A 26,741-nucleotide genomic window follows, 5' to 3' on the forward strand; every position below is an offset into this window, starting at 1 on the left:
GTTGCACGGAGAGTCCCAAGACAGACACGGTTTCTGCAGAGATTGGTGTGTAATATTCTAACTCTGAATTGTTCTCCTCTTGCAAGAAATTGTCGGCAATCGCCCTCTCCAGAAGAGCAGTGCGCAGCTGCTCTTCTGGTTTCCGGCCAGCTGGTCTTTGCGGGCACTGGAGTGCCGGAAAACAGCCTGAAAGTGGCTCAAAAAAATGGCCAAAAAACAGGCCGGTTTTGGGGCCATTTGGGGGCCTTTTTCAGACCATTTTTCAGGGTGTTTTTGGCCTGAAAAACACCTGCAAAACACCCTGAAAATGCCCCCCAAAACATCTTGAAAATGGCCCGAAAAATGGCCCAAAAATGGCCAAAAACAGGCATGCGGCCGCCGACCAGCTGGTCTTTGGATTTCTGGTGCTCCATGCACGCACATGCACACACGTGCACGTGCATGCACGCGTGTTCCGGTTTGGCCACTCAGTGCCAAAAAGGTTTGCCATCACTGGACTAAATGATCTCCATGACTAAGGGTGGCATGATAGCAGTCTTCCAATATTTGAGTGGCAGTCACAGGGGGAATCAACCAGAGATAGGTTTCAGCAGGTTCTGACCAGTTCTAGAGAACCGGTAGCGGAAATTTTGAGTAGTTCGGAGAACCGGTAAATACCAGCTCTGACTGGCCCCGCCCCCATCTATTCCCTGCCTCACGAGTCCCAGCTGATAGGGAGGAAATGGGGATTTTGCAGTATCCTTCCCCTGGAGTTGGGTGGTAATGGAGATTTTACAGTATCCTTCCCCTGCCACGCCCACCAAACCACGCCCACAGAACTGGTAGTAAAAAAACTTGAAATCCACCACTGGGCTCAACCTATTCTCCAAAGCACTTGAGAGCAGGACAAGAAGTAACTGATGGAAACAGATGGAAACCTTCAGTAATTCACAGCTTAAGGAAGGAGGACACCATTGCCATTTTTAGTAACAGGCAAATGGTTCGTAAATACAAGCTCCATCCGGCCTATAAATTCAAGTTAAAACAGTTAGGAATGGAATTTGTGCTTAACCTGGGCACTACCTATAACAAGACTTCCAAGATTCTGTAAATGTAGCAGCCTTACAATAAAGTAGAATTAGCTTATCTGGTCGTGTTTTGTGTCTACCTGGCATAACATTATCCTGCCTTTGTGGAACTATCGTTGTGTCCCCACAGGAAACCCGACCACGTATGTCCGAATTCTCAGTGAAAGCCACAATAATTTCTCGATACGCATTTACCACAGTCTCCTGCACTTTGGTGAATGGCGGCTCGGAGGCTCGCGAAGGTGTTTTTGAGATGCAAATACCCATCACGGCCTTCGTCTCCAATTTTACCATGTAGGTGAGCGGTTGTGTCCTAAAATAAATGGGATGGTCTGTGCGAATGGCCTTGGGAGACGGGAGGGAGAATCACAGAGTGGGCAACGAGGATATAAAAAGTATCTCAGCGTTTCAGAAGGGAGCTGCCCTAGTTTTCTCGGGGAGAAAAGGAGAAGGGGGTAGAGAACTTTTTAGATTTGCAAGACTCTATTAATGTAACCTTACAATAGGTAGTACAGATAGTCCTCAACTTACAACAGTTCATTTAGTGACCGTTCAAACATACAATGGCACTGCAAAAAGGGACTTATGACTATTTTCACACTTATGACCGTTGCAGCCTCCCCATGGGTACATGATCAGAATTGAGACACTTGGCAACTGGCTCAAATTTATGACGGTTGCAGTGTCCCTGAGTCTTCTATTCTATTCTATTCTATTCTATTCTATTCTATTCTATTCTATTCTATTCTATTCTATTCTATTCTATCCTACCCCATTCCATTCCATTATTCTAGTCTATTCCATTTCACTATTCTATTCTGTTCTATTCTATTCCATTCCATTCCATTCCATATCATTATCCTATCCTATCCTATCCTATCCTATCCCATTCCATTCCATTCCGTTCCGTTATTCTAGTCTATTCCATTTCATTATTCTATTCTATTCTATTCTATTCTATTCTATTCTATTCTATTCTATTCTATTCTATTCTATTCTATTCTATTCTATTCTCATTCTATTCTCATTCTTTTGCAACCTTCTGACAAGCAAATTCAACAGAGGAAGGCAGATTCACTTAACAACTGTGTTACTAACTTGACAAGTGCAGCGATTCACTTAACAACTGCAAGAAAGGTTTTAAAATGGGGCAAAGCTCACTTAACAACTGTCTCGCTTAGCAACAAAAATTATGGGCTCAATTGTGGCCATAAGTGTGACTACCTTACAGGCCTAACAATAAGAGATCTCTTATTGCAAAAAGGAGTGTAAATAACGAATTAAGGTGAAATTCATAGGGAAATCATTAGGTGTTAAAGGTGCTAAAATCAGTATAGGATTTTTGCTGAGTCCTTTTTTTTTTTAGCGAAATGTAATCTAATTCAAAAGTAGGAAGGAAGCAGTTTAAAGCTGAATAAATGAAAAATGGGAAGAAACCAGAATCAGAGGATTGATTCATCAGTCCCTGTGCCTATTTTTTTTCATGCATATCCTCTCTTTTGTCTCGATGCCAGGATTATTGGTGGCAAGATTTATTATGGAGAAGTGATTGGTAAAGACTGGTTACGTGCAGATCAAGAAATATATTCAAGACCCAGAAATGACAGGTAAGGTCTGCTTCGTCTTGATTTGGGGATTATGGAGATATAGCAACCATGATGAAGGACTGCAAGAATCATTAAGCAAAGGGCAATTCGCCCTGGGTAGGAAGAAGGGGTGAGAAAGAAGATCAAAGTAACCCTGCCTTGATTCTGATTGGTATAAGAGGAGGTTTAGGAAGCTCTGTTTTCAAGCATCTGTTATTATTATTGTTATTGTTAGTCACGAAGTCGTGTCCGACCCATCGCAACCCCGTGGACAATGTTCCTCCAGGCCTTCCTGTCCTCTACCATCCTCTGGAGTCCACTTAAGCTCACGTCGATTGCTTCAGTGACTCCATCCAGCCACCTCCTTCTCTGTCGTCCCCTTCTTCTTTTGCCCTCCATCGTTCCCAGCATTAGGCTCTTCTCCAGGGAGTCCTTCCTTCTCATTAGGTGGCCAAAGTGTTTGAGTTTCATCTTCAGGATCTGGCCTTCTCAAGAGCAGTCAGGGTTGATCTCCTCTAGGACTGACCGGTTGGATCGCCTTGCAGCCCAAGGGACTCGCAGGAGTCTTCTCCAGCACCAGAATTCTAGAACTTGATCTGGGAAGTTGAAAAACAACATCCTGGAAGGTCCTTGGTGCCCTCTGAGTTGGTGGTTTTCTTGCTGACCTTTCATTACCAAGGTAGATAACATCATCCGTGCTAAAAGGGACTGGGGTTTGTGGAGAGGAGGAGGAAGAGGAGGAGGAGGAGGAGGAGGAAGACTGTGGGGTCCTTGGTGCTCTCCAATCTTGGTGGTTTTCTTGAAGATGTTTCATTACCAAACTAGGTAACATCATCAGTGATAGGTGAGTCCTAGTTTGATAATGAAACATCACCGGGGAAGCCAAATTCACTTAACAACCATGTTACTAAAGTATGAACTGCCGTGATTCGCTTAACAACTGTAGCAAGAAAGGTCGTAAAACGGGGCAAAACCCACATAACAACTGTCTTGCTTAGCAATGGAAATTTTGGGCTCAGTTGTGGTTTTACATCGAGGAAAACCTGTAAAGTAGCCTTAGATTATCCGGGTGTATTTCCTGCCTGTCTATCTCATAAGGCTGCTGGCAGCAGCCGATGTTGGACTACCACACCCATCTCTTCAGCCATTGAGGCCTCTTCTCCCTGCTCCTTCCCTCCCAGTCTCATCAGTAGCCCCATCTAGCCTTGATATGCAGCAGGAAGCATGGAAAAATGTGTGTCAGTGTTCCAAGTAACGCACCCATTGAAAGCAGAACTTTAGAGGTAGATTCCTCAATTTATTGGATACATCATATTGGCACAACTGGTGAAAACCGACTCTGAAAGTTTCCGCGGTTTTCACCTAATTAAAAAGTGAAAGTTCACCCTTCCCCCCAGGTCATCAGTCACGTTGTCCAATAGAGGTGCTGGCCGGTTGCTTGGTGACTCTGCTCCTCCTCTCCGCAGCCACCTGTTGGAATGAACTTGGTTCCCACAGGAAAACTTTTTATTTTGACGGCAAAGCTGAGCTATCTAAATTTTCCCCCTCTCTGCCTTGTCGCAACCATGAAGCCGCAAAGATGGCCTCAGCCAGGTTTCTTCAGGGTTGACAATGTGTCTCTAAACAGCCTTTGAATTCTTCCAGCAGAGAAAGCCAAATGGAGACGTTCAAAGCCTCTGGATTAATCCCCCGGAAGGTGGAAGCCACCTTCATCCTGCATTATGAGGAGCTCCTACGGAGACGGTTGGGGAAGTATCACTACACGGTCAGCATCCGACCCCAGCAGCTGGTGGGCAAGTTACGTGTGGAAGTCAACATCCTCGAGAATTCAGGAATTAACTCTTTGGAAGTTCTGCCGCTCCAAAATAACAAAGGCAAGGGAGCAGAGAGCACCAAAGGTGAGTGGATAAAATGAGAGCCAGATAGACCAGATAGGAAAACACGACCAGATGAGCTCGTTATTGTTTATTAACAGAATCTTGCAAATCTGAGAGGACAAATCTGCCGTTGTTGGAAGAAATATCCATCCGGTTCAGTTCCAAGTGTGGAGAAAGACCCTGGAAACATGGAGGCTGATTGGAAAGATGGTTTATTGATGGACAGGATCACATGGGTTTTAGGTCCTGGGCAGCTAAGCACATGGAGTGGAGAGAGAGAGAGGTATTTATACCCTCTCTTGGGCCTTGCCCTTGAGCTTCCTGTTCCTGTGGCAAGAGCATGTATTCTATTGGTTGCTGTAGGGGTCACTGCTAACTTTGTAGGCTGTCTGAGTCCCAGGCTTGGTTGAAGCTTGCTGGATGATGCAGTGAAGGGGCTTGTTGTGCCATGTGGTGAGCTCTGCTGCTAGATGGTAGAGGGCTAATCCTATTATGTCCTGAGGGGTCATGTCTTAATCCCATCACCCTGGAGCTGAAGGTCTTTTGTCTTGTAGATAGGCTGGCCCAGTCCTGCTGCGGCTATTAAGAAAGGTGGGGGCTGCTTTCCAAGAGCATGTTTTTCTTTTAGGGAAATATAATATTCTGCCTTTTTTAATATTTCCCAAAATATTTCATTCTTCTAGGAGCGGGGTGGATGCTAACTTTCTACACTGTCCATCTGGATTGTCCTGTCTGCTTATTTTCATTCTTCCTTTTCATGTTGTTAGTTCTGTAATACAAGATGGAGCATGATATCTTTTGCTCAGAAAACACGGTATTTTGATTGAAATCAATGTTTCTCAACCTCAGCAACTTTCAGATGTGCGGACTTCAACTCCCAGAATTCCTCAGAAATTAGAAAGCTTTGCTGGCTGGGGAATTCTGGGAGTTGAAGTCCACATATCTGAAAGTTGTCGAGGTTGAGAAACACCCATCTAGGAATTCGAAGTCTCCTTCTCTTCGCTTGTTATCCAGAATGACAGGCAGGAAGGCTGCTATCAGAGTCAAAACAAACTAAATATGAATCTTGGAAGGTTACAAATTCAAAAGAAAGAATTAAAATAATAAAAAATAAAATAATGAAATAAATAAAGTAAACTAAACTAAAAATAAAATAATAATGAAATAAAATAATAAACTAAAATAAATAATAAAATAAAATCTTGGAAGGTTACAAATTCAAAAGAAAGAATTAAAATAATAAAATAATAAATTAAATAAAACTAAACTAAACTAAAATAATAAAATAAAATAAATGAAATAATAATGAAATAAAATAATAATGAGATTATTATTGAATAATCAAATAAAATAATAAACTAATAATACCCTGTTTCCCCCAAAATAAGACATCCCCTGATAATAAGCTCAATCGGGCTTTTGAGCGCATGGCAATAAGGCCAAGCGCTTATTCCAGGGTTCAAAAAAATATAAGACAGGGTCTTATTTTCGGAGAAAACGGTAAAATAAATAATAAAATAATAAACTAAACTAAACTAAACTAAACTACTAAAATAAATAAAATAATGAAATGAAATGAAATAATGAAATGAAATGAAATGAAATAAAATGAAATGAAATAAAATAAAATAAAATAAAATAAATAATGCTATGCTTCCTCAACAGATCACCCCACTCCACCCCCTTCAACTGTAGTTGGCCAGACAAAGACCTTGGCTAAAGTAACCTTCAATCCCAACTTGGCGCAGCAAGACAAGATCGCGAGGAATGGCGTTCTAGGAGATTTTATCATCCGATATGATGTCAACAGAGAATTGAGTGTTGGAGAAGTCCAGGTACGTTGGAGAAGGTCCTTTGTTTCATTTCTACCTGTACTTTCCTGGAGATGAACTCCAGGCCAGCATTCCCACCAGTGCTTTTTGGTACCTCTCTAGAGGTAGCCCTCAATTCACAGCCATTGGTTTAGTGATGGTTTGACGTTACAACGGCACCAAAAAAATGGACTTATGACCAGCTTCCACACTTAACGACCGTTGCAGCATCCCCATGGGTCACGTGATCAAAATTTCTATACTTCTATATGGGTGCTAAGAGTCAACAGCAACTTGAGGGCATGTAATCAACTGATTATTCCAGATGGATCCCCATTTAGGATTCCAGATTTAGGATTTGCTGATATTTTTCAAGATTTGGCAGATTAAATTCCTGAATTTTCTCTCCTTCTGTTCCCAATCCTTTGGAAAAAGGTAACTGGACTTTGCTTTTTTTTTTTTTCCTTTGAAAATGTCTCGCTTCTCATCCAAGAAGCTTCTTCCGTTCTTGACTGAATGGTGGAGGATGGAAGGATTTACGTTCCTTGCAGTCATCTGGTTGTTAGCACTCTCTCTGAGAATCATTGAGGCCCCTTGGAGGTTTAATTTGCCCTCAGGGTCACCTGAATAGTGCAAATGGCTGTGGGACCTTCTTTGAACTGTTGAAAGGACTATGTTGTAAACAGGAGATAGGTGGTGTCGTATCCCTCCCCATAGATGGCCAGTTTAGACCCCTCTTTCAGTGGTCCTTTCTCACCAGAATGTGGACTTTGCTGTCCTGAAAAGAATGACCTTCGTTTTTTCAAGTGCAGATGGACTGCTGAATCCTGTCCCCCATGCGTTTGTTCTCCTGTGTTGTGCCATGCGTTGGCGAAGTAGTTTTGCTAACAGAGAATCCCCATAGACACCTCTCCTTCTCTTGTTATCTCACCAGGTTTTGGATGGCTACTTCGTGCACTATTTTGCCCCCAAAGATCTCCCTCCCCTGCCAAAGAACATTGTCTTTGTCCTCGACAGAAGCGCATCCATGGTGGGCACCAAAATGAAGCAGGTGAGGGACTTCATTCCTGATCCATGATTTAAAGATGGTGAGATTCTTTTGCCATATTTGGGATTTTAAGTTGAGGCTAGTTTTGCCTCGCTTTAGACCAGGGGTGTCAAACTCAAGGCAGGGGTGAAATACTCCCGGTTCGAACTGGATCGCCTGATCTGGTGGCAATGGCTGTGGGTGGTTCGGAGAACCAGTAGCAAAAATCCCTGCCCCTCACCCCCACATGCCCAGCTGAGCCGCGCAATCATCAGAGGCTTTTTTTTTTTACTTTTAAAGGCATTTTTTTCTGCAATCTCTTCCGCCAAAGAGGTTGTAGAAAAAAAAATGCCTTTAAAAGCCTCTGAGGATCCCAGCTGAGTTGCCTGATCGTCAGAGGCTTTTAAAAGCATTTTTTTTCTGCCACCTCTTAAGGTTGTAGAAAAAATGCTTTTAAAAGTAAAAAAAAAAGTTGGCCACGACCACCCAGTCACATTATCCCCACCCCCCAAGACATGCCCACAGAACCAGTAGTAACAAATTTTACATTTCACCACTGACTCAAGGCCTGCAATGTGCTCGAATCCGGTCCCTGGGGCTGTCCTGCAAAATGTAAGGGGCCGTCCGGCATTGCTTTGGCTCGGTTTTCCCAGTGCAAAGAGCAAACATTGGGCCTCTGGGTCTATCCAGTGTGAAGAGGAAACATTGCGCCAGTGTGGCTTCGGCCCAGTCTACCCAGTGTGAGGAGGAAATATTGGGCCAGTGTGGCTTTGGCCCAGTCTATCCAGTGTGAGGAGGAAATATTGGGCCAGTGTGGTTTCGGCCCAGTCCACCCAGTGTGAGGAGGAAATATTGGGCCAGTGTGGCTTCGGCCCAGTCTACCCAGTGTGAAGAGGAAACATGCCAGCAGTTTGGGGAATGCCATCAACCTGGCCACCCCCACCCAGTCGGCCATGCCCAGTCAGGGCCCCCCCCCCAGGTCAACCAAAGCCCTCATGTGGCCCTCAATGAAATGGAGTTCGACACCCCTGCTTTAGACCAGTGTTTTGAAGATGTGTGGAGTTCAGCTCCCAAAACTGGGTTATTTCTGTTGTGCAAAGCTCAGTCTCTTTGGAGAACTGGGGGCTGGCGAGACAGACCTTGGCAGGTGCCCAACAATGCTGATCCTTGACTTAGGAGGAAGGCCTGCCCCAAAACACATCCACAGAAGAGCGCTTCTGAACTTCCTTCAACGGGTTTTCCGTCTGCAGAAGTTAGGTCAGAGTCATCTAACACATCCCAAGCAAAGGACTGACTCGGCGCCCAGTGGAAATGGCAAAGGGGTGAACCTGGAACCACCCCCAGAATGAGATCACTGTTGCCAGCCTACAAGTTCATAGGAAGCCTGCTCTGGGTCAGGGCTTGAACAGTTGAGCCTTGTCTTCTCCTGGAACGGGTTGGGCTTGCATTTCGTGGGCATCCTTTCAACCCGCACCGGGTAACAAGTGAGGGATTGTGAGACGGAAATGTCATTGCCCCTCCGTCTGTCTCTGCGTCGTGATCTCAGCTTCTTGGAACGAGCAGGCCAAGACCTGTGGCAGGTGGGAAGGGTTTGGTTCCGAAGCTCAGGAGATCTGCAAGAAGGGAGGGAGACAAGGTTGAGTCCCTTCCAAGTCAAGTCAAATTGTAAAATAGCAATGCGTAACTGGCAGTCCATGGGATCCCTAAATGTCTTAGTTGTACCCCTTGCAATCTTGCCCCTCGATTCTCAACAAATTGCAATATTTGATTATAACACAAGGGCAGTGGTGGGTTTTAAAAATGCTTACCACGGGTTCGCCCTGCGTACACACGCTCGCTTCGCACGTGTGCGCGCCTTCTTCGCATGCACCCAGCCTTCCGTGCAAGCACTTTGCTCACACGCGCACCTTCCACGCATGCGCCTGGCCTTGAAAACATGGCTAAATAGGATGTGTTTATGCCGGGGCAGGCCCCCACCCTCAGTCGCCACTACCAGTTCGCCCGAACCAATCTGAACTGGCTGAATACCGAACCGGTCCGAACCGGCTGAATACCGAACCGGTCCAAACCGGCTGAATACCGAACCAGTCCGAACTGGTCCGAACCGGTCCGAATCAGCACAAGGGAGATATTTTTCAGAATCTAGGTAGTCCTTGACTTACAACAGTTCATTTAGTGACCATTCGAAGTTACAACGGCACTGAAAAATTGTTACCGCTTTCCGCACTTATGACCATTGCAGCATTCCCGTCATGATGTGATCAAAATTCAAATGCTTGGCAACTGGCATGTATTTATGACGGTTGCAATATCCCGGGGTTACATGATCATATTTTGCAAACTTCTGACGAGCAATGTCCATAGGGAAGCTAGATTCACTGAACAACAGTGTTAATAACTGAACAACGGCAGTGGTTCCTTTAACAACGGTGGCAAGAGAGGTCGTAAAATGGAGCAAAACTCACTTAACGACTGTCTCACTTAGCAATAGACATTTCGGACTCAATTGTGGTTGTAAGTCGATCACTACCAGTAGTTGAATCCATGGATTCAATTTGCTTACCTTTCAATTAAAGATAACATTTGCTTGCGTTTCTCCCCTCCCTTTGTTCTTTTCATTTTTTTGGAGCATAAATCCTGGCAAGCCACTCAAAAACCAAGTTTGGCCAGAGACCCCAAAGTTTTTGGCTTAGAGATAATGGAAAATATCGCAGCTGTTCCCTCTTTAACAAAAGGGACGGCGAGGTTGGAAACAACAAGTAATTCACCTAACAGCCACAAGTATGGATTTTAATCCAAAGAAATGGCCTGGGTCTGGGGTCGAGGGGTGGGTATTCCCCTTGATCTCATCTGTACTAGAACTAAAAAAAAGATGTATAAATTAAAACCTTGGCCCTGATAGTTCCCGGATGTGATGGCAAGGCCACCAGCTGGAAGACTGACTCGGAATTCCTCTGCGGTGGATAATGTATTTCATCATGATGTTCCTAACATCCGGGCACAATTACAATGGGAACAAAATCTTTGCAATCTTCTCCAAATTTATCCTTGCGATCCAAAAAAAAAACCATTTTTCTTCTGACAGCAGAAAGGAAGAATCGAGATCTAGCTTCATTTCTTTGCGGAGCTTTTTTGACCAATGTTGCTGAAGTGTAGATGAGAATAGACAAGCCATACAGTGGTGGTTTGCTATTGGATCTGCCCGGTTCGGGCGAATCGGTAGCGGAAAGGGTGAGGTGAGAGCGAACCGGTTCGCTCCGACTGTCAGTTGGGCCCTCCTGTTCGCCTCTGCGCTATACCTACTATATTCGTTCGTTTTTAGCCCAGCTGATAGGTGCGGCAGAGTGGATTGCCGTGCCTCAGGTGTGCGCAAAGAGCATGCGTGAAGCGAACTGGTGGTAACACCGGTTGAAACCCACCACTGAAGCCATAGGATGCCTCCTAGATGGCTCGTACTACAGCTTCTGTTGTCCCTGGCCCACATGCTAGGGAATGATGGGGGTTGGAGTCCAATAGGATGGGAAGGCAGGAAGTTAGCAAGAGGCCTATTTAGCATCTGAGACAACTGACAACCAACCGGATGGAAGTTAAATAGAGGTTTGGCAACCAGATTCTGTAACGATAGATTTGTGATGGTGAACCTATGGCACACGTGCCAGAGGTGGCATGCAAGCCATTGCCTCAGTCCAGCTGGTCAGTTGGTCTTTGAGTCTCTGCTGAGCATGCGCAGGGGGCCAGGGTGCATGTGGGGGCTGCATGTGCATGGAGGGCCCACACACGCATGTAGGGGGAGCAGGGCACATGCAGGGGGCAACACAAGCATTGCATTTTGGGGTTCGGGCATGTGTGCACACGCGCTTTCGGCACTCGGTCCAGAAAAGGTTAGCCATCACTGCGATAGATGAACTGCTGCTAGGATTTTAGCCTGAATGTCAGCCTGAATTTTTAGATTCTTTAATCCTGGTCTTTTCCAGAGATTAAATCTGAAAAATCGCTGGTAAATCCATAAACTATAAAAATGGATGGTGGCTCCATCCCAGTCTGAATGCCTCCATTCCTTACAGAACAGAGGGTCTGTAGATCTGCAGATATTGGAAAGGAATTCCCATAAAAGTAATAGCACTTAGACTTATATATTGCTTCATAGTGCTTTACAATGCTCTAAGCAGTTTACAGAGTCAGCCTATTGTACCTCCAACAATCCGGGTCCTCATTTTACCAACCTCGGAAGGATGGAAGGCTAAGTCAACCTTGAGTCGGTAAGGATCGAACTCCTGGCAGTCGGCAGAGCTTGCCTGCAATACTGCATTCTAACCACTGTGCCACCAGGGCTCCTAATAATCTGAGATTATTAGTCACATTAACTCGGGCTAATGGAAGTGTAAGGTCACTGAAGGTCATTCCAAGGCAATGTAACACAATTGTTATTTCTTCCAAGAATGAGCATCCTCTGATGGTTTAGAACAATGGAACATGGCTGGCTGGGGAATTCTGGGAGTTGAAGTCCACATATCTTCAAGCTGCCAAGGTTGAGAAACACTGGTTTAGAACAGGGGTGTCTAACTCGCATCATCACGGTGTCATCACATGATGTATCACGACTTTTTTCTCCTTCGCTAAACCAGGTGTGGGCATGGCCAGATCATGATGCATCTGGCCTGCGGGCCGTGAGTCTGACAGCCCTGGTTTAGAAGAAGCAACCAGAAAGCTATCCTTAGCATCTGCCTGTCAGGGTTCCAAGTAATCCACCCATAGCAAACAGAACTCCGAGGCAAGCAGGTTCCTCAGAGAACAAGTTTATTGGATATATCGTATTGGCACAGACTGGTGAAAACCGACTCTAAAGGTTCCTGCGGTTTTCACCTAATTAAAACTAAAGTTTTTCCCTGCTTTCCGAAACAATCCAAGTGGATTGGACCACTTGATTGATGGTCCAATCAAGATGCTGTCTGGTTGCTCGGAAACTTCACTCCTCCTCTTTCCAGCCACTTGTGGGAATGTCCTTGGTTCTCAGGGGAAACTATTTTGTTTTGGCTACAAAACCTCAGCTATCTCTATTCCCCGCCCCCTTCCTATCCCTCACCACCATTGTGGCAGCCCTGACGCCTCCAGGTTGGCCTCTGTCAGGCCAGCTTCAGAGTTGACACTGCCATTCGAGACCCTTCTTTCATTCCTTCTAATGGTGGAGCCACCAAACCACGGAACCCAACGACATCTGGAGAACCAAGGTTCCTCGTTCCTCCAGATCCTACATACTCTCTGAAGATTGCTTGGCTTTCCGCTGTGCTGTGTGGGCGCGTAGATCTTTTTGCAAAGAATAAATCGCTAGGTTCAATTTATTTTGCGTATGATAGGATGCCCCTTGTTTATTTTTGGCTGCAGTTCATTGTCGTGTGCATTATAAGAAAGCACACACAACCTCTGCAGAGGTGGTATTCAGCCGGTTCGGACCGGTTTGGGCGAATCGGAAGCGGCAACTGCGGGTGGGCCTGTCCCACCCACCCGCCTCGGCATAATGCCGTTCTATTTAGCCACATTTTCGAGGCCGGGCGCATGCGTGGAAGGTGCGCGTGTGAGCAAAGTGCACGCACGGAAGGTCGGGTGCGTGCACACAAGGGCAGGCGCGTATGCGGTGGTCAGAATATGTGAAACCCACCACTGAACCCATGCCACATGTTTGATCGGTGGCAGCTTGTCCTTGGATCGTCATAAATCCATGGTGTCACAGGGTTTAACCAGCCCATTGTATAAACCACACCAACATTCCCTTACTGGTTTCCCTCCGTTTCATTTCCAGACCAGGGAGGCCCTGTTCACCATTCTCCATGACCTCCGGCCTGGAGACCACTTCAACATTATTGGCTTCTCCAATGAAATCAAGGTCTGGAAAGAAGAGCAATTGGTGCCGGTGACTCCTGAAAATATACGAGATGCAATCTTCCACATCCATCTCGTACCACCTAATGAAGGTAATCTTATTACTGATTGATTGATTGATTGGTTGGTTGATTATATCTCACCTTCTTTATTTTTATAAAGAACATAAGGTGGTGAACACATACCGAATACTCCTTCCTTCTCCTATTTTTCCTGCAACAACAGCTCTATGAGATGGGTTGGGCCAAGGCAGAAACCCAACTGGCTTTTATGGCTAAGGTAGAACTTGAACTCGCCTTCTCCTGGTGATTGGCCCAAAGTCACCCAGCTGGTTTTTATGCCTAAGGCAGGACTAAAACTATCAGTCCCCTGGTATTGGTCCAAAGTCATCCAGTAGAGTTTCATGCCTAAGGCGGGAGTAGAACTCAGAGTCTCCAAGTAATTGGCTCAAAGTTACCCAGTTGGCTTATATACCTAAGGTGGGAGTAGAACTCAGAATCTCCTGGTGATGGGCCCAAAGTCACCCAGCTAACTTTCATGCCTAAGGCAGGACTAGAACTCACCATCTTCTGGTTTGGCAAGAAATAACCCAACTTTTTTGAGCTGGAGTGCTCATTAAGAGATCTCCTCCTCCTCCTCCTCCTCCTCCTCCTCCTCGTCCTCCTTGTCCTCCTCCTCCTCGTCCTCGTCCTCCTCCTCCTCATTTCTCCTTCTCCTTTTTCTTTCTCCTGGAAATATAAGATTCTGGTTTTTGCTTTCTTGGCAGCCCCTACCATTGTTATTTGGTGCTGTTGTAATGGCACTGAAAATCTTCTGGATTTGCCTCATGTTATTTGACCTTCTCTCTTTTTGTATATGCCTTGTATGGTATGGAATCCCAAGGCATGGAATCTTGTCTCCTGTTGTAGTAAATTTGGATATTTCTAAGGAAATATCTTCCAAGCACTCATGTCTAAATGCAGCTGGATAAGATCAATCTCCACAATCTTATCTAAAGCTTTAGTTCACAGGTATCCATCTTGGCAACTTTAAGATTTGTGGACTTCAACTTCCAGAATTCCTGGCTGGGGAATTCTGGGAGTTGAAGTCCACAAGTCTTAAAGTTGCCAAGATGGGACACCTCTAAACTAGTTGATGAAAATTGGACACCTCCGACCTACCTAACCAGGGTTGGGATTCAGCCGGTTCAGACCAGTTCGGGCAAACCGGATGTTAATTTTAATCTGGGTCGCTGAACCAGTTGTTCCAAGGACTGGCTGACCCCGCCCACCCCTCCCCTCCCCTCCCAGGAGTCTTCATGCAACCTGTTTTGGATGCCAGGTAAGTGCAGGGCGCACGCAGAGGCTCTGGGAGGGTGAAAAACGGGCCTATTGGAAGTCCAGAAATGGGTCCATTTCTGGCCTCCGGAGGGCCTCCGGTGCCTGAGGGAGGCCATTTTGGCCATCTTGGAGGGTTAGGAAAGCCTCTGGAGCCTGGGGAGGGCAAAAATGCTCCCCCCTGCCGTGGTGCAGGAGGCCACATAGACCACGCCCCCATGGCTACGCCCACCCAGCAACCGGGCAGCGAACCGGTTGCTGAAATTTTTGAATCCCACCCTGATACCTAACATCACATCTATTTCCATGGTATTGTCACAGGTACCAATATCAACGAGGCTCTTCAGACCAGCGCAAAAATCCTGAACGATTACATCACCCAGAACGAAGCGGAATCACGAAGCGCCTCCTTCCTGGTGTTCGTGACTGATGGGCGCCCCACGATGGGCGAGGTCCAGACGAGCAAGATCGTCAACAACCTCAAGGAAGCCATTGGCAACAAGTTCTGCGTCTTCACTATCGGCATTGGGAATGACGTCGACCAGCACTTGCTGGAGAGGTTGGCCTTGGAGAACTGTGGGATGATGAGGTTGATCCGGGAGAATGAGGACGCTGCAACACACTTTAAAGGGTTGGTGAGAAAAATTTATTCCCTGCCATCTCTTCTGCTGGATCTCTGTTAGATTGTGTCAGCCTTTCCCAGGTCCGATGGCTTCTTCCTTCCTTCCTATACTTAATGGCTCCTTCAGAGCTTCCCTAAGGTCTGTCTTAAATTAACAGATTAACAGAGTTGGAAGGGACCTTGTAGGTCATCTAGTCCAACCCGCTAAACCAAGCAAGAGACCCTACACCTACACCATTTCTGACAGATGGCGGGGGCAGGGCGCATGCGCGGGGGCTGCATTGCATTTGGGGGGTTCAGGGGCACATGCGTGCATTCACATCTGCACATGCTTTAGGCACTCAGTCCAGAAAAGGTTAGCCATCACTGGTATAGGGTCTCCTGCTTGAGCAGGAATTGGACTAGAACAGGGGTGGGCAACTGTGGCCTGTTTACAACCTATGGAGTTCAATTCCCAGAATTCCTGAGACAGCCAAGCTGGCTCAGGAATTCTGGGAGTTGAAGCCCACAGGTTGTAAAAGAGCCACAGTTGCCCACCCCTGGACTAGAAGTGTTCTGTCCCCATTCCACTCACGCACCCCCACAGACAGCCCGGAGTTAATAAGCCACACGACAAAATTCTTTGAAAATAAAGCTGGCAGCAACCCAGTGGCTAGCTGCCAATTCAGATTTTACTCACATAAAACAAAGATTAGACTGCCAGCATTCCGATAAAACAGGCAGTTTTCAACAATACAAGGATTAATCCAAATGCAGTCCGATAAAGCAGGTAAAGTCCAGTAACGCAGAGATCATGGATTATTTCTAGTTTTTGCTCATCACAAACTGAACCGGCCACCACACCCACATTTATACCTTGTGGGGTGTGGTCCAGTGACTCAGCTAATCTCTGGCATGCCTTCCCCTCTGCTGCGCACGTTTCTCCCTGCGCCTCTGGCGAGGGTCCAGCCAGCACTTATCTCCTTCGTCACTGTCCACCTGTGGCTGCGGAGACGTGCTTGGCTCTCAGCCTACCTTTTGGCCTTCGGTGTCCTCCGGAGGCATTGCCAGAGAGGAGGGTCCTGGAGAGGGAGGCCTTGCCAACTCCTCTCCCTCACTCTCAGAGTCTGCATCTGTCGATAGCCCAGGCTCAGGCAACGGAGCCACAACAAGAAGACCTCCAAGGTCCCTTCCGACTCTGTCCTGTCTAAGGCAGGACTAGAACTCGTTGTCTCTCAGTTTGTAACTTGGTGACTTTAATGACTATTTTTGGTTCAGCTGGGCACAATTCCAACTGCTAAACGCAGTGTCCTTTCATTCTGAGTCAACGGTATTAGCCAGCTCTTCATTGGAGGAAATTAAGGTTATCTTGAAAAAAGCACTTAAGAAAATTGGTTTAAATTGGCTGGATTCCCAAATTTTCTAAAGCCAAGTTTTAGAGACGTCTTTGTGGAAATTCAGCCACCTTGGTTTGAAATCCATGGTTTGTTTTTGAATGGACGAGACCAGCCAAGTCATTTGCGATTTGTCCAAATAACCATGGTTACATGAATCATGACTTCGAACGAGAGGATCAGTGGTGGGTTGCTCCCGGTTCGCACCGTAAAAATTAGTAAATTTTAAAATTTACTAAAATTAGTAAAAATTTGTAGTAGTTCGGAGAACCGGTAATAACATTGGCTGGCCACACCCCCGAACCGGTTCCCAGACCGGTCGCCACTCGCTTACCCCACCCACCTCATCAGAGGCTTTTTTTTTTTTTTTTTACTTTTAAAAGCATTTTTTCTACAACCTCTTCAGCGGAAAAAATGCTTTTAAAAGTGAAAAAAAAAAAGCTTCTGATGATCCCGCGGCTCAGCTGAGATCGTCAGAGGCTTTTCAAAGCATTGTTTTCTGCAACCTCTTAAGGTTGTAGAAAAAATGCTTTTAAATGTAAAAAAAAAAAAAAGTTGGCCACGCCCACCCTCACATTACAGCCACGCCCACAAAATAAGCCACGCCCACAGAACCGATAGTAAAAAAAATTAGAACCCACCCCTGGAGAGGATGCTGTTGAGAGGAGAGTTTCCATGCAGCATTTTTCCTATACTACTTGGTGGGTAGCATAGGGATTGGAAGTGGAATTTCTGTCAGAATCACAGCTTCCTAAAACCGTTTTCAAGAATTTGTAGAGGTCATAAGAATGAAGGAATGGACAGAGCTGTGTTTCTAGGTGGGGTACAGATAGTCTTCAATTTACAAGAGTCCATTTACTGACCGTTCAAAGCAGGGGTGAAATGCTCCCGGTTTGGACCGAATCGCCCGATCCGGTAGCGATGACGGCGGGTGGTTCGGAGAACCGGTAGCAAAAATCCCTGCCCCCCCTCCGATGCCCAACTGAGCCGTGCAATCATCAGAGGCTTTTTTTTTTAACTTTTAAAAGCATTTTTTCTTCGGCTTAAAAATTCCTTTTAAAAGTAAAAAAAAAAAAAAGCCTCTGACGATCAGGCAACTCAGCTGGGATCGTCAGAGGCTTTTAAAAGCATTTTTTCTACAACTCCTTTGGCCGAAGAGGTTGTAGAAAAAATGCTTTTAAAAGTACAAAAAAAAAAAAAGTTGGCCACACCCACCCAGTCACATTACCACCACCCCCACCAAGCCACGCCCACAGAACCGGTAGTAACAAATTTTACATTTCATCCCTGGTTCAAAGTTACAACGGCACTGAAAAAAGTGACCCCTGACCATTTTTCATACTTACAACCTTTGTAGCATCTCCATGAGATCATGTGATCAAAATTTGAATGTTTGACACCTGGTTCATACTTATGACCGTTGCTGTATCCCAAGGTCACGTGATCCCCTTTTGCGACCTTCTCTCAAGCAAAGTCAATGGGGAAGCCCGAATCATTTAACAACCGGGTTAGTAACTTAGCAACTGCAATGATTCACTTAACAACTGTGGCAAGAAAGAGTGTAAAATGAGCCAAAATTCACTTCGCAATGCAACTGTCTTGCTTAGCGACAGAAATTATGGGCTCAATTGTGGTCATAAGTCCAGGATTACCTGTCCTAAATGTGAGGACTGGTCAATCGGTCACTTTCCTCAGTGTTGTTGTAACTTTGAACTGGGCGCTAAATGAATGGACGTAAGTCGAGGACTCCCTCTGTGTTGGTTTCCTTATGACTTGCGCTCGTGTTTTAAGAGTAACCAAAGGTGTCTATGCAGATTCTATGATGAGATCGGTACCCCACTTCTGTCGGACATCCGGGTGGATTACCCCGTGGACAGCGTGGAGAAAGTGACTCAGAATTTCTTCCCCAACTACTTCAACGGTTCTGAGATTGTCATTGCGGGGAAACTCTACAACAAGACCGCCCACAGCTTACACGTAGAAGTGACCGCCAGCAACAGTGACAAGCATGTCCTGCTGAAAACCGACGTGGCCGTCGATCTTTCGGGGCACAACCTCCTCGAGGCGAGTTTCGTTGGCCCGCCAAACTCCTCAACCGATCAAAACTACGTCGAGCGAGCCTGGAGTTACCTCACCATCAAGGAACTGTTGGCCTCCTGGTTGAAGAGCGACAACAGCAAGGAGAAGGCCTCTCTGAGGGAAAGGGCCAAGAACTTGGCCCTTGCTTACAATTTTGTCATGCCCTTCACCGCCCTGAAGATGAAGACCCTTCCATTTCAAGTGGAACCCCCAATGGAGGTCTACGCTGGTCCTTCAACCGAAGGCGTTGGAGAAATCGTGCAGGGCCTTCAAGGCCACCAGGTGCCCTCAGGTATGGGCTACCACCAGGGGTGAGATTAAACATTTTTTAGCAACCAGTTCTCTACCCGGTTGCTGGGTGGGCATGGCCATGGGGGCGTAACCTACTCGGCCTCCTGCACCACGGCAGAGGGGGGGCATTTTCGCCCTCCCCAGGCTCCAGAGGCTTTCCTCGAGCCTCCTCCAGGCTCCGGAGGTCCTCTGGAGGCCAGAAATGGGCCCCTTTCTGGACTTCCGGAGCTTCCAGGAGGCCTGTTTTTCACTCTCCCAGAGCCTCCATGCAGGCCCTGCATTTACCTCACATCCAAAACGGGCTGCGTGGAGACGCCTGAGAGAGGCGGGGCGGGGCAGGTGGGGCCAGCCAGTCCTTGCAACAACCGGTTCGGCGAACCAGATTAAAATTAGCATCTGATTCGCCCAAACTGGTCCGAACCGGCTGAATCCCACCTCTGATTCTCTCAGTGCATCTTCATTTAACGTCCTCTCCACCCACCCAACCACTCCTTTCCATGCCTCTTGCATGACAAATATTTTCCTCCAAAACATGTCAAGATTGCACATGGCAAGCCAAGCATATAAAAATAAATAAAAATAAAAATAAAAAACTAAAGTGTTCTACAAATGGATTTTTCACGATCTTTGTTTCTGGTTAATGAGTCACTTACAGCTAGTCCTTGACTTACAACAGTTTGTTTAGTGACCATATGTACCTTGTTTCTCCCCAAATAAGACCTCCCCTGATAATAAGCCCAATCGGACTATTAAGCGCATGACAATAAGGCCAAGCACTTATTTCAGGGTTCAAAAAAAAAATAAGACAAGATCTTATTTTCGGGGAAACACAGTATTAATGTCCGATATGCAGTGCAGGTTCCAGACAGATGAGCTGTATTCGAGAATTGGTCTAGCAAAGGTTTTGTATAACATATAACAAGTGCTTATGATCGTTTTTTCACACTTATGACCGTTGACGTCTCCCCGTGGTCCCGTGATCGAAATTTGGATGCTTGGCAACTGGCTCATATTTATGACTGTTGCTGTATCCTGGGATCACACGATTCCCTTTTGCGACCTTCTGAGAAGCAAAGGCCACAGGGGAACCCAGACTCACTTAACAACGGTGTTACTTACTTAACAACTGCAGTGATTCATTTAACCGCAGTGGCAAGGAAGGTTATAAAACGGGACAAAACTCACTTAACAACGGTCTCATTTCACAACAGAAATTCGGGGCTCCATTGTGGTCGTAAGTCGAGGACTATCTGTATACCGGCAACATGGCACTACTCAAACTCCGAAGCAGAGATCAGGGACCACCTGATCCATGGACCAGGTGTGGTCCACACCCACTTGAGTGATTAGGGACAAAGAATTTGGATTCTTGAGGTCTGGGAAAAGGTTAAGAGATGAAATAGCTGCTTTAAACCTTACAAATTAAGTGCTGATAATCCCCGATTCCTCAAAATCAGGGAAATTTCTCTTTTTGGGGAATTAAAAAGCCAAACCTCTGCTTCTTAAACTCGACTCCAATCCCAAAAGGTCTTTATTGTAGTCATTAAACAAGTAGGAGAGAATTGGTATTCAAATATTGAAAATTCAATTGACCGTATTAGGATAATTAGGAAAAGTACATACAGGCAGTCCTCGATTTACGGCCATTTGTTAAACGACTGTTCAAAGTTACGACAGTGTTGAAAACAGTAACTTAAGGCCCAGTCCTTGTGCGTATAATTGTTGCAGCCTTCCCCCGTAGTCACATGATCAAAAATTGGACAACTGGATGGAAGCATTTGTGAGGGTTGCAGCCATCCCAGAATGATGAAATTGCCGATGGAGACCTTCCCAGCCAGCTTCTGACAAGCGAAGTCAAAGGGGGGGGAAGTTGGATTCACTTAACGCCAAAAAAAGGTTGCAAAATCGGGTGCAGTTATGTGTCGACTCATTTAATGACCGCATGGCTTGGCGACGGAAGTTCCCCAGTCCCAATTGTGGTCTTAAGGCGAGGACTACCTGTATAGACCCAGTTGTAAATAAGTTGTTTAATGTGTAAGCGAGCCATGGCTCTTCTCTGGGGGAGGCCTAATAGTACTTTGCCCTGGGTTGTGGGGTAGCTGGGCTTTTGTGTGTCTGTGTGGCTTTGTGTCATCTCATTTCCTCTTCTCTTGTTTCAGGCTCTACTCCTGAAAAATCAGAGGAGCCAAAAATCAATGTAACTAAAACTTCAGGTATGTGGTCCAGCAGTTAATCATTATACAAGGGTTTGGCCGTGTTCAGTTTTCTAAGTTTCATAAGCAAAACAGGTTTTCTTTCTTTCTTTCTTTCTTTCTTTCTTTCTTTCTTTCTTTCTTTCTTTCTTTCTTTTTCTTTCTCTCTCTCTCTCTCTTTCTTTTTTCTTTCTTCCTTCCTTCCTTCTTTTCTCTTTCTTTCTTTTTCATTCATTCATTATTTCTTTTGTTCTTTCTTTCCTTTCTTCCTCCCTCTTTCTTTCTTTTTCTTTCTTTCTTCTTTCTTTCTTTCTTTCTTTTTTCTTTCTCTCTCTCCCTTTCTCCTTCTTTTTTTTCTTTCTTTCTTTCTTCCTTCCTTCTTTTCTCTTTCTTTCTTTTTCATTCATTCATTATTTCTTTTGTTCTTTCTATCCTTTCTTCCTCCCTCTTTCTTTCTTTCTTTCTTTCTTTCTTTCTTTCTTTCTTTCTTTCTTTTTCTTTCTTTCTTTCTTTCTCTCTCTCTCTCTTTCTTTCTTTCTTTTTTCTTCCTTCCTTCCTTCCTTCCTTTCTCTTTCTTTCTTTTTCATTCATTCATTATTTCTTTTGTTCTTTCTTTCTTTCTTTCTTTCTTTCTTTCTTTCTTTCTTTCTTTCTCTCTCTTTCCTTCCTTCCTTCCTACTTTCCTTTCTTTTTCTTTCTTTCCTTTCCTTTCCTTTCTTCCTCTTTCTTTCATTCTCTTTTTCCTTCCTTTCTTCCTTCCATCCATCCTTCCTTTTTTCTTTCCTTCCTTCCTTCCTTTTTCTTTCTTTCTTTCTTTCTTTCTTTCTTTCTTTCTTTCTTTCTTTCTTTCTCATTCATTCATTTGTTCATTCATTATTTCTTTTGTTCTTTCTTTCCTTTCTTCCTCGCTCTTTTCTTCCTTCCTTCCTTCCTTCCATCCTTCCTTCTTTCCTTTCTTTTTCTTACTTTTCTTTCCTCTTCCTCTTTCTCATGAAACATCTGCAAGAAAACAAGCAACCTCAGAGAGGTTAGGATTGGGCCCTATCTAACAAAATGAAATTCAATGTAGAGAAAAGTAAAGTCTTACACTTAGGCAAGACAAACCAAAAGTGCACGTATAGACTGGGTGAAACTAGGCTTAATAGCAGTAACTGCGAGAGGGATCTTGGAGTCTTAGTGAACAACCAGCTAAATATGAGCCAGCCGTGTTCAGCGGCAGCCAAAAAAGCCAAGGCAATCCTAAATTACATTAACAGAGGGATACAATCAAGATCATGTGAGGTACTAATATTAGTACTAAGCCTTAGTAAGACCACACCTAGAGTACTGCATCCAGTTTTGGTCACCACACTGCAAAAAAGATGTTGGGACTCTAGAAAGAGTGCAGAGAAGAGCAACCAGGATGATTAGGGGACTAGAGGCTAAAACATACGATGAACGGTTGCAGGAACTGGGCATGGCTAGTCTAGAGAAGAGAAGGACCAGGGGAGACAGGAGAGCAGTCTTCCAATATTGGAGGAGCTGCCACAGAGAGGAAGGAGGGGATCAAACTATTTTCCAAAGCACTTGAAGGCCAGACAAGGAATAACGGATGGAAACTGAACCAGGAGAGATTCAACCTAGAAATAAGGAGAAATTTTCTGACAGTGAGAACAATCAACCCATGGATCAGAAGTTGCCTTCGGAGGTTATGGGAGCTTCATCACTGGAGGCTTTCAAGAAGAGATTGGACTGCCATTTGTCAGAAATGGTGTGGGGTCTCCTGCTTTGGCAGGGGGTTGGACTAGATGACCTACAAGGTCCCTTCCATCTCTGTTAATTTAAGCTAATGTTTCCCTTCCTATTTTGTTTTGAATTGTTTCTCCAGCGGACGGGGACCCTCATTTTGTTGTCGATTTGCCGCGGAACAAGCTGACCGTCTGCTTCAATATCGACGGACAACCTGGCGATATCCTTAGATTAGTTTCGGATCACAAGCACTCAGGTAGTAACCAGTAACCTTGGCTGGTACGGGAACCACAGAGCTGGTGGGGCTATTGACTTCTTCCGTCAGCAGAGTTGAGTAAAAGTTTGGCCTGGCCTGACGGAAAGGAAACACTGAATGAATTTCCATCTCCCAATCCGTTTAATGGGACAAGACAAAGTTCAGAGTCAGTTTGGGACAATTTTGTACAAGCATCACAAAAGGAAGCAAATATGAAACGGCGTTTCCTCTGGCGTTGGTTTTAAGACCCGCAATTATTGTCCAACTCCGTCAAGAACAATACATCTGTTTCTAGGAGGCAACGGTGGTCGCCTCAAAAATAGGAAATTGCTAAAGATCCGTTGGAATCGCACAACAAGCCAGACTAAACTAAAGTGCATTGTTTTGTGATTCAGTGGGTTGTGGGAACTCACCCATTGTCTTACCCTGGGAAACAGATCGTCCCAGTCTATCCTATGAGGATATTTGTGGCTCTTTTCTTTGCATTTTTTTAAAAAAAATACAGCTCTGTACCATACTGAGAAGTACAGCATGCAAACGGGGGGGGGGGGGGGGGAGGGGGGAATGGCAACAGATTATGTATTAAAAACTCTGGTGCAAAATCATCCAGCTTGTTTTCATGGCTAAGGTGGTTCTAGAACTCCTTGTCTCCTGGTGATTGGCCCAGGGTCACTCAGATGGCTTTCATGCCTAAAGCAAGACTAGAACTCTCAGTCTCCTGGTGATTGGCCCAAAGTCATTCAGATAGCTTTCATACCTAATGCAGGACTAGAACTCACTGTCTCCTGGTGATTCGTTCAAGGTCACTCAGATGGTTGTCATGGCTAAGGCAGGACTAGAATTCATTGTTTCCTGATGATTCGCTCAAGGTCGCCTAGTTGGTTTCTAAGGCTAAGACAGGATTAGACCTCTCAGTCTCCTGATAATTGGCCCAAAATCACCCAGCTGGCTTTCATGCCTGAGGCAGAACTAGAACTCACAGTCTTCTGAGAATTGGCCCAAAGTCACCCAGCCGGCTTTCATACCTAATGCAGGACTAGAACTCACTGTCTCCTGGTGATTGGCCCAAAGTCACCTAGTCGGCTTTCATGGCTAAGGCAGGACTAGAACTCATTGTCTCCTGGTGATTCGTTCAAGGTCATTCAGATGGTTGTCATGGCTAAGGCAGGACTAGAATTCATTGTTTCCTGGTGATTCGCTCAAGGTCACCTAGTTGGCTTTGAAGGCTAAGGCAGGACTAGAACTCTCCGTCTCCTGATAATTGGCTCAAAGTCACCCAGTCGGCTTTCATACCTAAGGCAGGACTTGAACTCAAAATCTCTTGCTTTCTAGCCTGGTCTCTTAATCACAAAATCAAACTCTTGACATCTTTGCTTGTCCCTTAGGAGTGACCGTCAACGGCCAGCTCATCGGGGCACCTGCCCCACGGAAAGGTCATAAGAAACAGCGGACGTACTTCAAGAGCATCACAATTCTCAGCAACAAACCGGAAAGATCCTACCTGGAAATTTCTCCCACCAAGGTCATCTTGGATGATGAGAAGAGGCTGGTCTTTCCTTGCGACCGCAACGCCATGGTGGTGGGCAAGAATCTCCACGTGTCCATCGTGGCCCACGCCAACGTCACTGTGGTCCTACAAGAGTCCATCAGTTTTGTCATTCTGATCCACCACTACAAGAACCCCGCTCGGTATCAGAAGAACCATTTGGGTTTCTACATCTCCAACGGTCAAGGACTTTCGACCGCTTCGCATGGGCTGATAGGTAAGGGAGATGTTGGTTTCTAAGATTGATTGGTTGGTTTAATGCTGGTTTCTAAGATTGTGTGCAGAGAGACATACAGTCGTGGCCAAAATTGTGGAAACCTTTTGGGAAAAGTGTATTTTTGAGGTTTGATGGCTAATAACGCCACTTTTTTTTTGGAGTTTCAAGATAATCCTATTCCACTACTGGAATGACCTGGGAATAGCCCAGATCTTCACCCAATTGAAAATCTATGGAGCTGACTAAAGAAACTGGTTAATCAGAAGCGGCCCAGCAATAAAACCCAGTTAACAGAAGCCATCATTCAATCTTAGTTTCATATTAGAACAGCTGCAGAACTCAAAGACTTGGTTCCCTCCATGGGAAGACCTTGTAAGGCCGTAATTTATGCTAAAGGTTACCCAATGAAGTATTAACTGACATGGTGATCATTTTTGCATATCTCGGTTTTTCTACGGTGATAATTTTTGTATATCTCGTTTTTTCTATGTGTTTCACTTTTCTTCTTTATCCTGTAACTGCTATTCTAATAGCAAATCCTTCCTAAAAGTTATTGCATTACATTCTTGATTCAATTATCTTTCCATTGATATATAATTTTATGGTACTACTCCAAAAACAAAAAGTGGTTTTATTAACTAGTTTTAGAAAATACACTTTCCCCAAAAGGTTTCCACAATTTTGGCCACTACTGTATATCTTCCATCTGGATTCTGAGAGTCGCAGTCCTAAGTACAAGTAGTCCTCGACTTACAACAGTTCACTTAGTGACCAAACTTACAACAGCACTGAAAAAAGTGATTTATGACCCTTTTTCACAGTTACGACTTTTGCAACATCCCCCCCCATGATCATGTGATGATCAAAATTCAAGTCAGCAGAGGAAGTCAGATTCACCTAACAACCGTGTGATTCATTTAACAACGCAGTGATTCGCTTAACAACTGTAGCATAAAAGGTCATAAAACTGGGCTAAACTAAACTATTGCCTTGCTTAGCAACGGAAATCCTGGTCCCAGTTTAGTCATAAGCGGAGAACTACCCAGAGTCTCATTAATTCACTTGCTCACAAATTCCTTTTTTTAATTTTTGCAGGCCAGTTCTTGCACCAAGACGTTCAGCTGTTGACCGAGCCATTCTCAGAAAAGTGTAGCCCGGATGACTGCCAGGAAATAAAGTCTGGGAACTCGAACTCGGAGCACGCCCTCAAGTTGAAAGGGCGTTTGGTGCCCGTGGTGTGGAAGCAGAGAAAGATCTACAACGGCAAACAGGAAGTGGATTGCTGGTTTGCCAAACACAACGCCGAGAAACTAATCGACGGGGATTACAAAGACTACTTGGCCTCCCATCCCTTTGACACAGGGACTAGCACCTTGGTGGAAAACAGACTTTGAAGAGAGGAGAAACTCCCTTGCTCTCCTCCGAGAAGAATTTGTTCTTGCTCTCAAGAGAACTTTTGGGTTTTAATTGGGCTTCGTGGTGCTGAAGGAACACACTTTAATACAGGTAGTCCTCGATTTACGATCACAGTTGAGCCCAAATCTCTGTAGTTAAGGGATTTTTGCCTCGTTTTATGACCTTCCTTGCCACAGTTGTTAAATAAATCAGTGCACTGGTAAAGTTACTAACATGGTCATTAATCTGGCTTCCCCATAAACTTTGCTTGTCAGAAGGTCCCAAACGGGGATCGTGTGACTCTGTGTGACTCCGTGTGACTCCGTGTGACTCCGTGTGACACTGCAACCGTCACAAATACGAGTCAGTTGCGAATGATTTTTGATCACGTGACCACGGGGATGCTGCAATGGTCGTAAGCGTGAAACACGGTCATAAGTCACTTTTTCCAGTCGTGTTGTAACTTCAAACCCGGTCACTA

General features: G+C 45.2%; 1 protein-coding gene across 1 annotated transcript; it reads left to right on the forward strand.

Annotated features, from left to right (window-relative positions):
• On the forward strand, positions 1–26,363 carry ITIH5 (inter-alpha-trypsin inhibitor heavy chain 5). The gene is made up of 13 exons (XM_070947127.1): positions 1–45; positions 1,198–1,361; positions 2,582–2,674; positions 4,298–4,551; positions 6,196–6,365; positions 7,276–7,392; positions 13,166–13,337; positions 14,883–15,192; positions 18,371–18,927; positions 21,086–21,139; positions 22,986–23,102; positions 24,488–24,865; positions 25,961–26,363. Exons 2-13 carry the CDS (start codon positions 1,213–1,215, stop codon positions 26,257–26,259), a joined length of 2,670 nt encoding a protein of 889 aa, XP_070803228.1. The 5' UTR covers positions 1–45; positions 1,198–1,212; the 3' UTR covers positions 26,260–26,363.
• The last annotated feature ends 378 nt before the right edge of the window (positions 26,364–26,741 follow it).

The sequence above is a fragment of the Pituophis catenifer genome, unplaced genomic scaffold (genome assembly GCF_029215685.1).
Source record: "Pituophis catenifer annectens isolate HBS135680 unplaced genomic scaffold, rPitCat1.0.hap2 SCAF_7, whole genome shotgun sequence".
Classification (NCBI taxonomy): Eukaryota; Metazoa; Chordata; class Lepidosauria; order Squamata; family Colubridae; genus Pituophis; species Pituophis catenifer.